This window comes from Danio aesculapii, chromosome 3 (genome assembly GCF_903798145.1).
Source record: "Danio aesculapii chromosome 3, fDanAes4.1, whole genome shotgun sequence".
Classification (NCBI taxonomy): domain Eukaryota; kingdom Metazoa; phylum Chordata; class Actinopteri; order Cypriniformes; family Danionidae; genus Danio; species Danio aesculapii.
The window spans coordinates 25,438,639-25,453,430 of NC_079437.1; the positions used below are offsets into that span (position 1 = coordinate 25,438,639).

The 14,792-nt window shown below is 34.2% G+C and overlaps 1 protein-coding gene across 3 annotated transcripts in view; it reads left to right on the forward strand.

Moving 5' to 3' along the window:
- Positions 1–14,758, forward strand: part of rhot1a (ras homolog family member T1a) — a 30,691-nt gene extending 15,933 nt beyond the window's left edge. The window contains exons 17-21 of one of the 3 annotated variants that reach the window (XM_056453503.1): positions 84–206; positions 1,358–1,560; positions 5,491–5,613; positions 10,828–10,974; positions 13,721–14,758. In XM_056453503.1, the coding sequence (XP_056309478.1) occupies positions 84–206; positions 1,358–1,560; positions 5,491–5,613; positions 10,828–10,974; positions 13,721–13,838 (714 nt within the window). In that variant the 3' untranslated portion in view covers positions 13,839–14,758. Of the gene's footprint in view, positions 1–83; positions 207–1,357; positions 1,561–5,490; positions 5,614–8,856; positions 9,321–10,827; positions 10,975–13,720 lie in introns of those variants that run through there. The other 2 variants (XM_056453504.1, XM_056453506.1) reach the window with 2 other exon arrangements.
- Positions 14,759–14,792: the final 34 nt, after the last annotated feature.

Genomic DNA, 14,792 nt, shown 5'->3' on the forward strand with positions numbered 1-14,792 from the left:
CTCAAAGTAAAGCTGTCTTCATATCTAGCTTGTGCTGAATAACTTACTTTTTATTTATTTATTTATTTTTTTTAACCTTTCAGCTCCACGAGGTGCTTCCAGACGTGGAGTTTCTCTCTGAAGCTGATCTGGCTTGTGATGTTGTTTGTCTGGTCTATGACATCAGCAACCCACGCTCTTTTGAATACTGCGCTAAAGTCTACAAGGTCAGTTTATTTTTACAATGTATTTACAGGCGAGAACATATCTATAAAAGTACTGAGTATTATTAATTAACTACATGTTCTTTTGAGCTACATGTAGTTATGCAAAATTTGTTATTGCAGTAGGTACATGAAACTTGTGTGACCAGCACACTAAAATAAAGTTTCAACCGTCTAATGTTGTCAAAAATAGGTTTAAAAAGTTATCTTTTTCCCATCAATAAGTTTATTGCATCAACAGTGCAGCAAATCTTCAATATTTTAAAATTGATAACAGTAAAATTAAAACATATTTAATATTATAGTTAATTCCTGTAAAGATAAAGCTGTTTTTGAGAAGTATTCAGTCTCATGAGATCCTTCAAAACTCAATCTAATGTTTTAATCTGGATTTGTTTTGATCAATAGTTTGAAGAGTAATTGTTTGTAACAATATAAATGTCTTTACTGTCACATTTTTTATCAATTTAATGTGTCTTTATAGAGTGAGACATGGTAATGCCTGGCGATGTTTGTGGCTTTAGCTCAATATATTGTTTTGGCAAATTATTGTATCTAATCGACAACCAAAATAAACTAAACAAATGTTATTGTTGCAAAAACTATATTATATATTTATTTTAGGGCTGCACGATTCGGAGAAAAAATCTATTGCCATTTAAAATACAGATAAACGGCCAATGAAACTTATTCAATTCAATTCATGATTATTTATATAGCGCTTTTCACAATATGGATTGTGTCAAAGCAGCTTAACATAGTTCTAGTAAAGTCCAGATTTCAGAGTTGAAGTTAAAAATAAAATATATTATATATGATCATTTTATGACTTGATTGATTCTTTATTGCAAAAATGTATTATGTATTTATATTATTATTATTTTGGTTGTTGTTGTAACTATTATTATCATCATCATTTTTATTATTATCCATCATCATCATAACAATATAATTCGTGTTGTTGTCCATTTACTGATTGAGCTCAGTGTCACTAATAAATGTCAAATACGGTTCTGCATCGACATTGTACCTTTTTAGAATGAGGTCTGAGAGATCTACAATGTGAATTTATTTTTGTATAAGCCCAGTAAAACACACAAAAGCTTTAAATATGTACAGTTATAATGTGTTTAACGCTGTAATGTCATTTACAGAAACACTTCATGGACAGTAAGACCCCGTGTGTGATCATTGCTGCCAAGTCCGACCTGCATGAAGCCCGTCAGTACTACGGTCTCTCCCCGCTGGACTTCTGCCGAAAACACAAGCTTCACCCACCACAGCTGTTCACCTGCAACACCACCGATGCTCCTAGCAAAGACCTTTATACCAAACTCACCACTATGGCCATGTACCCGTGAGTATACAGACCCTTTTTAACCTGACCTTTGTTCTGTCCCATTGACTGCTTCTTCTGGTAGATCGTGATTGGCTCCTCCAGGTCTCCCTGCTCATCTCTTTTGTGCTTGTCTAGTTATTGTCCCCCTTTGTGCTTTTAAAGATTTACTGTATCTTAAGCAGGAAGATTGTAGTAGCAGCTACATTTATTTATTTATTTTTATTTAGTGTTAGGGTGCTTTCACACTTGGTTCAATTGCCTGGACCGATCCCAAGTTCGATTGCCTCCACCCCCACCCCCCTTCCCACCTTCTCGGCTGGTTTGTGTTCACGCTGTCTTTTTTTCCTTCTGAACCCCAGTACACTTGCATCATCAACCTGCTGTTTTGTGTACAGCTGTTGCTAGGTGATTGCCACAAAAGCACAGTGGCAAAATTAAGACGTCCGCATATCACAGTCATTCTGCTTTTGCTGAATCTTTTGGTTACCAAAATCAAAATACAGAGAGCCACTTGCGTCTATCTGCTGCAAAAAAAGCATTTAAAATGTTCAGAACATCACGCGATGTCGTTGGTGGAGACGAGCAGACATTATCACTGTTTGCACTGGGTCAGTCCTTGTCGCCAAGGTAGGTGATACAGACATGCACACACGACTGAACGTTATGAAAACTACATATACAGTTGGCGGTTCACTTCCAATACGTGGTTCGATTGCATTCATATCAAAAGTGAACCGTACAAGAGTTCGCACAAACCGCACCCCAGACCACCTCTTTCAGGCGTTCACACTAGCTAAACGGACCGCACTCTGATGTTAAATGAACCCAGGTGTGGACCAAAAGTTCTAGTGTGAAAGCACCCTTAGAGTTACAGAGCGTTTCAAGTATTATTTGTTCCTTGAACTTTAACCGTAGTGTGTTCATAAGTTTCTAGTAAATGTGATTTTTGCAGTGGCTGTTGATGATCTTAGCTATGCAATGGTTCTTTCCTAAGTTTGTGTGTGTGCGATCTTCATTGTAAATGGTAATTGATTATGACATCTGAAATTGTGTGTGTGAAAGGGCCTGCTAATGGTGTGGAACAGTGTTCGATACAGAATACTAGTCAACTTTGTTTTTGGTAATTGAATCTTAGGAAAGAACTTCATGTGGAAATCTAATTTATTAAATTTAAATTTAATTTTCTTTCCATCAAATTTGAATAAAAGCTCCAGGTTTTCTCTGCTTGTTTTGTAGGGCTGCACAATTTTGCTAAAAATTGTGAGAAAAAAAAAACAAGACGAAAAATAATATCTTATCACAATCTTAATAAAATGTAATAGTTTTAGGTATATATACAAATTAAAATATTGAATGGAAGATATATTGCAGTGTTAAATAGAACACAGGTATTTTAATAAATGATAAAAAAAATATTTTGCAGTGTAACTAGAACTGTGGCAAATTTTTTTGAGAAATGGATTCTTCGTCGGTTCTCAGATTTTTCAAAATGCATCGTTATTTTTTCTTGATTTGATTCAGAGTTGTTAACAGCAGATGGCGCTCTTTGCTAGTTTTTAACTAGACACAAATGCTCACGGATAAAGGCTGGTTTATACTTTAGCATCGAATGATCGACGTGAACCTCGGCGCATGCCTTGCGTGTAGTCGTGCATTTTTACTTCTGCGTGCTGTTTGTGTTGCTCTGCAATAACACTTCCGAAACGCTAGCTGGCTGTGAGGTTTTTATGTTCCCTTGTGTTGAGTTTCTTCGGAAGGTTTTTAAAAAATATTTTTTTAATTTTAATTATTTTTTTTTAAATAATACACAAGTAGCTAAAACTCGCTCATTTTGAGCCGGGAACTGGTGGGCATGCAACAACCTCAATCATAAGATAAACACAAAACAAAACTTTCCATCTGGAGCTCCTTCATGGGACTCCACACTTGTAAACACTCGCTCCAACAGGTTTGCACCATTCTCTGTCCTGTCCACACTCGTCAGCGCTACCAAGCCAACCAATCACAGAGCTTGCGCTATGTGTCATTGTGACGTGTAGTTAAATTTTTTGAGAGGTGCAGGTCAGCATCGGCGTCACCCACGGCGAGGGCTATGCGACCGCACAAAGGCTGCACCTGACCATACGAATGTGCTTGCAGCAGAAGTATAAATCAGCCTTAAGAGTGCTTGCTCATTCTGTTGTTCATGTAAGCTGACATTTATGTGATGTTAACGTAAACAATGATCACTATCACGATCACAAAGTCTTGTAAATCTCTTAAAATTGTCCTAACTTTAATTATACATTTTTTAGGTTCAAGTGGCGTTTGTAAGGAAATGGATGCAAGCAGAGTGCAGCTGTTTGTAAAGCCTAGATCACCAATTGCTGTTATAAACTAAGCTCCGAACCTTTTCAGGAGAGAATAGCGATGCATTTTAGAAATCGCAGATTAGATTTTTCTAACAATTTATTTATTCATTTATTTTTTTTGCCACAGCACCAAGTATAACTCTAAAGTTACCATACTGTTTAAAATATTTAGCTGACTTTATTTGTTCTCCCTAAACCTTTAAATGTTCTTTTAAGCTTCTGGAACTTTTGTTATGTTCACTGCAACCAGTGGGGAAGTGATTAATGCTTCTCATTATTTGTTTAAGATGATAATATGTTCCAAAATGCACATTTTAATTGAACAAAAAGCAAGTTGAGGTTTGTGAAGAGCAGCATTTACTGGGAACCCTGCAGTTTAAAGACTCTTAGGGTGCTTTCACACCTAGACTTTTGTTTCAGAACGTGGCGCTTTTCCCAAGTTAACGCGGTTCATTTGGCATATGTGAATCCCTCAATTGCGCTCTGATCCGCACCAAAACAATCTGTCGGAGATCGCCTGAATGAGGTGGTCTCAGCTTGATTGAATTGAACTCTGGAGCGGATTAATTGTAGTGAGAAAGCAATACGATCTAATGAACCAGACTATATCACAGTCTATTATGGATATGTGATGGGCATATATGGCTATATGAAGAGAAAATGATGATTAGGGTGGGATATCATCATTCCTGCCAGTAAATGTGCGTTTCATGTCAAATACAAAAGTGAAAGCATGCTGAACTATTAACGAGAGCTGTTTATCTGTTAGGAAAATTGACCAAACAGCAGTCTTGGTTTATCACTTATTTCTCTCTATGATGTAAAGCCTATAATACATAATTCTAGCCAACAGCTATGTATGAGAATGTCTTACCTCTGATTTTGATGTGGTGATGAACTGACGATGTCTGTGGGTGTCACTATTCAAAATGAAAGCACAGTTTTTCGCTTGTGTCTTATTGCTCATCGTCATAAATTAAAATAAGGACACATGACAGCTGAGCAGGAACCGTGGAAATCTGACCAATGTTAGGAGAGTTTACTCGCACGTGACTTGTTTTAGCTTTGGTCCGTTTAGAAACTTTACCATGTAAAAGCGAACCACACCAAGAACAAAGTGCAACATTAAAAAATGTAATCCCTGTTTCAGAACAAACCAATCAATCTAGAGGTGTGAAAGCACCCTTAAACCATCAGTTCAGTTGCTAATGTATTAAAGACCAAAATGTTGTGATTGACTCTGAAACATGCAGCGCAAATTTGTATGCAGTTACATTGTTGACTTTTGGACTTTTAAAGCCATATTGAGATATCTGGTTTATTTAGATCAATCGTGCAGCCCTATTGCTTGAGTCTCTTTTGCTGGATTTTTTCTTCATTGCAAGACTTCCCATTGTGCTTTCTCTATACCAGTTCTTTCATTCAGCCAATTTTCCACTTCCAGCAACAGAGTCGTCTTGTACATGTAACTTTGCTTGCCTCCCTGCACTCCTTCTCCATCTCCAGTTCCAAGTCGGAGGTGTGAGCCTACGATGGAGCTCTCTTTTAAACTGCATCACATGACAATGACTCTTCCTGTCTATGTGTGTTTCTGCAGCCACGCCAAGTTACGCTGCATGTGCGGCTGCAACAGGTGCACCTATTGCATCTGTCACAACCTCCTGAACTCTGAGCTGGTGCGCTCGGTAAAGGCCAAATTCTCCAGCGCTGTTCTCAACAGGTCTCTGAGTATAGCCTACACCCCCCACCCCCATCCTCTCTCTCTCTACGCTGGACCATCTCTAACCTCGGCTTCTTAACACATCTTTTCCTCTTTGTTACTTGATGTTGCCCTGGCAGTTTTACGTTGCATATCCACAGAGGGATGTTGAGACGTTTTCTGGCTGTGTGTGGTTGTCATTGGTAGAAATTTATCATCTGTATATTTTGAAGCAACCGGAGAGACTCATTTCATCCATGCAAAGCACAAACATGAGGTCTTAGAAAAGCTTCTGTTGATTGACGTGGTGTTCAGCATTCACTAATTTAATGGGGTAGTTCACCTGAAAATGAACACTTTATTTTCTCACACTGGTGTTGTTTTAAAGCTGTTTGGCCTTCTGTCTTTTTCAGACCTCAATCATAGAATGCATTGATGATTGCCTTATTAATCAAAAATCTTGCCATTATGTGTTTTGTTGATTTCAGTCTTCAAATTCAGCTGACATCTTGTAAAAAAAAATATATATTAGTTGAAAAATGGCTAATGGCATTGTTAAAACACCAGGGTGAATCTGAATTTTGATTTATAGGTGAACTGATCTTTAAAGCATCAGTAATGCATATGAAGCATGAAATCGCATTTTTGTTTCTGCTTGAGCCTGTTTGTCTAAATGCAAACTTTTGCAAAATGCTAACTAAATCCTGCTTGCAGTTTTTTTTATTAAAAACATGAAATCAAGACAATCAAATTTATTTACTATGTAAGTTTTGATAGCACATCAAACAAACATTTAAAAAAAATTATAATTGCAAAAGGATTGTAAAGTACAATAGGTAACGCATTACAATAAAGTTTCATTAGTTAACGTTAGCCAATGCATTAAAATCAACTGTGAGAAAAGGTCATTACAGTTACTATGTTAATATTAGTAAATAAAAATACTATATTAGTTACTTACTGTATGTGATAAAACAATTGCAACTTGTAATCAGATTACAACTATGATTTTTTAACTTATCATTGGGTATCAAGTATTAAATTAACAAAAGCTTTTGTAGTTTTTATGGCGAGTGTAGTTAAATTACTATTGTTAACTGCTGGAGCCTTATTGCACAGTGTTAAGGTTGACTTATACTTCTGCATCAAGCGCACACGTATGCTCCGGCACAGCCTTCGATGCTGATGTGCTCCTCTCAAAAAATATAACTACACGTTGCAATGATGCGTAGTGCAAGTTCTGATTGGTCGGCTTGGTGTTGCTGACGAGTGTGGGTGGTGCTAAGAGCCGCGAGCCCCATGGAGTGATTGTTTACAAATGTGGAGTCCCGATAATTCCTGCCAATTTTAAATAAATTAAAACAAACCTTGAAATTTAAAATAAAAACCAGATTAACGATTTCATTATGAAACACTGTTCGCGAAATATCTGTCAAAATTGAAAATTAAAAGAAATAATTTTTAAAAATTTTATTGAAATTTGGAAACGTTTAGTTTGTGGTTAACTTATTATTAAAGTTGTTGTACTTCTGCCGATTCCCACCTCAGAATGAGCGAGTTTTAGCTATTTGTTCATTTAAGGCAGCATTCAGAAAAAAAAAGTCACCAGCGAAGAAACTTCACACAGACCTGTGGTTCTATTTGAATCTGTGTATGTTTAAAAAATGAAAATAAATAAATAAATAAAATATATATATTTCCTGACGCGAAAAAGGTTAAGAACCCTCTTAGGGTACAATAGCTCTGTAAATAACTACAGAATTTTCAATCAGTATTTCAGCATGTAGTAGGCAAGATTAAAAACTATTAAGCTAATAAACCATTTAAGTCTGCAAGCATTTGGTGCTGTTATGAATAGCACCGCAAAGCAAAACATTCTTTAAAAACGCAAAAAGTTGAAATAATTTATAATTATTTACAGTAATTTCAAATACCCAACATATCAATTGTTTATTATCACGATTTATTGTATTATTGAATATCGGCTTATGTCTAGTAAGAAGTTTTGGCCTTTTTGACAGTTCTATTTAAAATAAATAAATTGTAGTAGTACAGGAAATGATGTTAACGGCATGGTACGCTCTGCTCTATTTCATTCAGGTTTGTTCAGCTCCCTTTGCATTTCCACTGTAGTTTAGTATCGCTTCCAGTGGGTAGATTATCACTACTGTTGCATCGTCTCTACTGCCGTTGCTAAAGCTTTTTCACTCCGGGTCATCCTATCTAGCTCTCGATTTGCTCCTTAACTCTACTGACCAAAATTCTTTGCACTCCATTTCAGGAAAGCAAACGGAAATCCACAAAAATAATTGAAAAGCACCCTAAATATATCACTTTGTGTGTCTAGTGTCATAGATCCAGTGACACTGGTATTGTCGATTTCTCGAAACATTCAGTGATAAGCAGTGTGTATACAGCACATCACTTTTAGCTAACAGTGCCGCTGGTTTGGAACCTCAACTGAAGTGGTACTAAAAAGTACCAAGTCCTACGTACGGAACGCATCAGGAAAAGCCCTCAAAAGAGCCGTATCGAACCACATTTTTTTCCCAGTTTAACTCATTTTATTCCAATATTTACCTTATTTTAAAGTTTCTGGTTTTATCAAAGAATCCAAAAGCCATATCATCGCTTTCACAAAAGCAACATTTTTATTCAGCATTGATGATAATAAATGTTTCTGTTACATCAATCAGCATATTAGTATGATTTCTAAAATGAACGTGTGGATTGTGTCATGTTCAAAATAGGAATATCCATTTTTAACATCAAACGTGCCATAAACCTTTGATATGATGGTTACTTTAGGACAGATCTGCTTTTGTGATGGCTCTTTTCTTTGGTCAGTTGAGGTGGATATGCAAGCAGTAAATCTACACTAATTCACTCATCATTGCTCCAGGGACAAGTGTGGCCACAAGGATCATATGAGCTCTTCCTTTTTGGTTGCATTTCTTCCTGAATCTTTCTTCACTCTGTGCTGTTGGTTTGGTAGATCTTCTAACATTTTAACTGTAGCAGCAGAAGAATGCATGGGTGTGAGTTGAACGATCTCCTTAATTACTTTACAGTATTATTTTTCATGACTGAAGTTAGTCCTAGACCAAGTTAATGCAAGACAAAACAACGCATCAATTTTCTATCTTTGGTTTTTCATCTCTTGATGCACAAATTATTATTTTTTTAATAATCCTAATTAATAAAAATAAGTCCTCCTGTCGATTGAGTTTAACCTTGTTGACTTTTTGTTCTGTCCCTCCATAGGTGTTCCTTTTCATTTGTTTGGCTGGCCCTTTTCCTCTTTGCTTTGCATCTTTTCACGTGTTATTAACAGCACATTTGTCCCACTCTTTCTAACTGTGTGCCAGCATTAGTTCAGAAAGCTTCATCAGGGCTTCACAATCAGTGTTTTGACAACTAATGGGTTTAGTTTGTGTTTGCATTTGACCGGCTAATATGTCTGACCTGTTGCTGCTAATATAGTGTTTCATCTAAAACACAAGCTTCTCTTGCCTTTATTGTTTGGTGCTTTGATGGATAGTGTTTCACATCGATTGTGTGGACGTCAATGTCATTTAGCCAGCCGTTTATAGAGCGTCTGATACGTGTAGTAGTCTTTAGAATCTGCTTAGAACTTTAGCACTTTGTAGACTTTTTTTTTTATAAAGACATAATTTTTTTCCCTAAAGAAATATTACAGTAACAACTAAAATTGTAACGTAAAATCTGTAATATGATTTATTTTTAGGTATTTTAATGTTTTTAAATGTGCCATGCCATATATTATATTATATAACATGACAATATTTTATTATATTATAGTATCTTATATTATATTACATTATATTACATTATATTATATTATTATATTACATTATATATTACATTATTATATTATATTATTATATTATATTATTATATTACATTATATTATATTATTATATTACATTATATATTATATTATATTATATTATTACATTATATATTACATTATTATATTATATTATATTATATTATATTACATTATATATTACATTATATTATATTATATTATAATATGTTATATTATATTATATTATTATATTACATTATATATTATATTATATTATATAACTTTTTTTTGCATATACACACATTTGATTTAAGCCTAAGAACTCTGAATACTTTAAAGGCACTACCATGACTACATCTGTGTCTATATCAAATTACATATAAATGTATAAGCATAACAACTCATCCAGCACAAAATCAAGTATAATTCTTTTTTTTCCCCCATTTATTACATACAATGTGTCCTGTTTAAACAGTTTTTCTTGAGCAAAACGTTATCATGAAATTTTGACATTGACATTTTAACAAAAGTCTATTAAAAAAAAAAAAATATATATATATATATATATATATATATATATATATATATATATATATATATATATATATATATATATATATATATATATATATATATATATATATATATATATATATATAGTATAACAAAGTCTATGTATGTATTTATTTATAAAAGACTAGACAGCCTCAAAATGCTAATGAACTGATCTTTATTCTTTACCTCAATGGTCTGAAACTCAATTCTTGGAGTGCCTCAGCTCTGCATAGTTGCGCTTCAACCACCTCCACCTCACACCTGCTTAATAGTCTCTAATAGTCTCGAACACCTTGATTAGATTTGGATCAGCTGTGTTTGATCAGGGTTGGAGGAAAACTGCAGAGTTGCGGCCCTCCAGGAATCCAGTAAGAGACCTATGCTTTACCCATTTGTCATCAAGAAGTATTTTATAGTTTACAATATAAATCAATGGAATCTGATATATTAGTAACATATCTTAATAATTGCATATCAAAAACCTATTAGTCAGTTATAGATGTGCCTAATGCTTATACCATTTATTTCAAGTGGAATTACAGAACTACTAAACGATATATAAATGCTATATATTATAAATAACTATACTAAATGTGAATATATTAAATAATGTGGCATGCTAGACTTCTTCTTTTTTTAAAGTACTTAGTTATAAACCATCAAAAGCATTCAACGTTTGTCTAATTTCAGGAACAGAGTTGCTGTTTGTAGTAGTGTGTGTGTGTGCGTGTGTGTGTGAGAGAGAGAAAGTGTGTGTGTCCAGCATGTGGTGAGCAGTGGGTGTTTTGGGGTGGTTCTGTCGGGTGTGTGGTTGTTGAATTGCCATGCTGTGTGCATGTGTGCATAAGGTTGAGACCTTTTATACAAGATGTGGGCACGTTTCTGTTGGCTGATGAGGAGTCCAGCCTTACCCATCAGGTTCATGCAGTCAGCTTTGTAGAGGACTCGGTCTTCATGGAGTCATCTGTTGACCCGTTTGTGCCCGCTTGTAACAGGTAAAGAAAAAAGGTGGGGTAGCAGGGGCCACACTTTAAGGCCAGACACTGCAGGTCAATGGGCACAAAAATTGATTACATGAGGAAAGTTTTCTGAAATGTTAAATATAATATTTATATGTTTGCTTATATGCTTTTATTACTAATATCTGTACATTAGATGAAGTTGAGTTAAAAATGAATTTTTTTTTTTTTTTTTTTTTTTTTTTTTTTTTTTTTGACATTAAGAGTTTAAAATGAAGGTTTTCATTCCATATTTTTAAATATTCTGCCATTTTTACATTTAATTATTATTATTTTTTGTATAAACATGAAATATGTAGTCAGGTAAATTAAATATGATTATACCCTTCTGTAAAAATATGCATACCATATTAGTTAAATGTTTGGTGTTTAAGTTCAGTTAAACTAATTTTGATGCATTGTATTTGAAATCTACTGGCACAAATTGGTAAAGTTAACTTTGTATTTAGTTTTGTTTTTTCTTCTTGACATTTAGACAATTTTATTCAAAGAATCAAATCTCAAAATTGAATTTGAAAATGTATTTTTTTAGCTGCAGTGTCCTGCCTTAAATGAGATTTTAGGATTAAAAAAAGGAATAGACTGTTTTCAGTCAGGTGTTTAGATCACATTCTTCACTCCTTTTACTTTCATCCTATTTTTCTCACCATATTCAAGATATTTTCAGATGTTGCCTCGACCGTATTATATATGCAGATTGCTCAGAATGTGCTCAAATGAATCATTTGGTAATACATGAATTCCATATCACCTTTGTTGCTTCAATTTGCAATATTTCCCTAGCTATCTTCCTTTTTTAAATATCTTTTACACAATACAAACCTTGCTCTGATACTTTAAGTGAATTCAGAATTTGATTTGACCTTTTTCTCTTTCGTTTCCTTTATCACCTCAGCAGTGTGTTCAGCTTTTGGCCTCTCATTAGCTGGCCCTCTCATGCTTTCCCATGCTGCTGCTTTCTCAATTTCAGCAGCCTGCATGCCATTGTGTGTTCAAATAGCGAAGCGAAATGCTTTGTTTTTATTGTTACTGTATGTTCAAATGGTTACTACATGCACAAACAATAATATATGAGGGCAAATTGCAGGAAGATATCACGTTTCACCATAAAATCAATAAATTAAAGTATTAATCTAGCATAAATAAAATGAAGCTTATTTGCGTTCACATATATTAGGACATTTTTATGCCAAATAATAATATGATAAAGAAATAAAAATAAAGTACTCATTTATATAGATGTATGGATTTTAGGAGTTTGCTGTATACAGGTAGATGTAGCTTATTGTTACATTTATATTTTACTTAGTCCAGTAATCAGATTTTAATAATGGCAAACATTTTTTTTTTATAATAATTGTTTTACACATTGCTCAACCCCTGCAATTATTAGAAGATACTGTACATGAATCTTATTAACCCATGCATGTATAGCTATGGAAATACATTCAACGACCACTTAAATGGGTATGTCATCTTTATGGTAATATTTTTGAGACAAAATGTCCCTTATTACACGTCCAGACATTGTTTTTGCAGATAAGTTCATCTAATTTGTGTTCAACACTGTTTCAAGTTTTTTTGTTTTGAAACGCAAAATGTTTCAGCCATTCTAAAAATCACTATTGTGTTTTAATCTGTGAACTACTGACAACATTTCTTTCTGATTTTAAACATTGCCCACATTAACCAAGTTTATTTTCTGTAAAATAACATAAAGCTGCCCTGTTTTCAGACATTTATATTCATTTTTAGAATGCACAATATCAATGTTTTAACTGTTCTGAGAGCAGAACAACATTTTTATTTGGAATCGCAGTAAATGAAGAAACTTTTTGATCAATTATTATTTTATTTATTTATATATATATATATATATATATATATATATATATATATATATATATATATATATATATATATTCTTTATTGCACAGACAAGTAAAATACATAGAAAAACACCTTGTCTGCATTTTTCCTTTTTTTTTTTTAATTAATTTTTTTTAACCAAGTTCAAAGTATCCAACGTTACGTACCCACAACCAACCACAATGTGCTATATGCACACAGCCTTTTAATTTTCAGCCAGGCAGCCCAAGGGCTTCCAGTGAACGGTCTTTCCATTACAAAATTGTCACGGTTAAGATATGATTTCTTTAAAAATTCCATTTCCCCCGCCATGTCTTAATTAATACTACTGTTTATTTTACCCCAGTATTTTCAATGGAATTTCTGCACTAGCCTGTTGCTACTGACGGCGCTAGTGTTACGACTATCTTTCATATCGTTTTACGATTGAATAACTAAATGAATGCTTAAGTCTATTTAACTGAAGGTATTGTAATTACATTACAACATCGACGCTGTAAAAACAACCTTGTGAAATTGAAAATAGCCACATTAAGCTTTCACCGTATGTTGGCTTTAGATGTGCATAGAGCCCATTCCTCTTGGGAGGAACGAGACTTAAATGCAAAATCTATACAGACTCTTTTAAATGTACACAAAATAAACAATGACAGGCAGGGGGAGGAAATAACAGAAAAACAATTCAGGGAGAATAATTATTTTCTTTAAAAAAATAAAAATTCCAAGCACTAGCTTGATTTAAAAAAAAAAAAAAAAAAAAAAAAAAATGTTGTCATTTATTCTCTTAATGATCCATCCCAATGCATCAGGTTAACGAACACTCTGTTGTTTCTACACTTGTTCTCTTTTCCAGACACATGACCCAAGCTGACCTGAAAAACTCTACATTTTGGCTGAGGGCGAGCGTTGGTGCCACGGTCTTTGCTGTTCTGGGCTTTGCCATGTACAAAGCTCTCCTCAAGCAGCGGTGATCAGCGCAAAAAAACAGCATGTTACTGCAAACCCAAACCCACGATGATCCCTCATTCCATCCTCGTTTCATTTAGGAGAGAAGATTCCTAGTAAATAGCATAGTACATTTTGTAGAGTAAAAACTGCCTTTCCCAAACCAAGTGTTACAGGAACTCTATTTGTTGGAACGGGACGGGATTTTAAGAAGTCACGGAAAGAACCTGTAATCGCGACTCCTGCTCTTTTCTGATGGGACGGTTTTTAATTTATGCACACTGATGTTTTCCTCAGGTCAGTATTAACTGGTGTGACCTATGTTGGAGAGGGACTGCAGAGAGGCTTGATAGGTGACTGAACACTGTTTATATGTATGTATATATATATATCTATCTTACTGGACATTCTACGATTGTCTCTAGCTAGCGAACAAACCATATTTTATCCCATAGTGCTTGAGGAAGAAGCACTGAAACCAAGCCATTTCTCACGTCCAGGTCATTTTGCTCATTAAACATCACCATTGTGTTCATTATTAGCCTTATTTCTGTTTTTGGGCATACAAGAACAAGGAATTCTTTTTTTTTTATGCAATATTTCATTTTTATTTTGATAAGTTATGCATTTATTTCTTTCTTTCCTTACTACCCATGGCCTTCATGAAGAATATGCACACAATTAAAACCTTTTTATGTTCAGTAATGAGATGCCGTAACCGGTTTGTTTTCAACCAGACTAAATAGGACCTGCTTATTACATTAAAAAAAGACGGTATGAATTATTCCCAACTAGCAATCATGTAGAGACGACGTCTTTTTTTTGTTCTGATGTTTCAGCTCTTATGCATATGTAACTTTTGAGTGCAGTTTTTCCCTCTTTAAGACCACGGGATTGTTGCGCTTGTGGGTTTTCAGTCATTTACAATAAATAATGGTGTGAATAACCGTGGTGTTTCATTTGCTCTACTTGAATCTCGC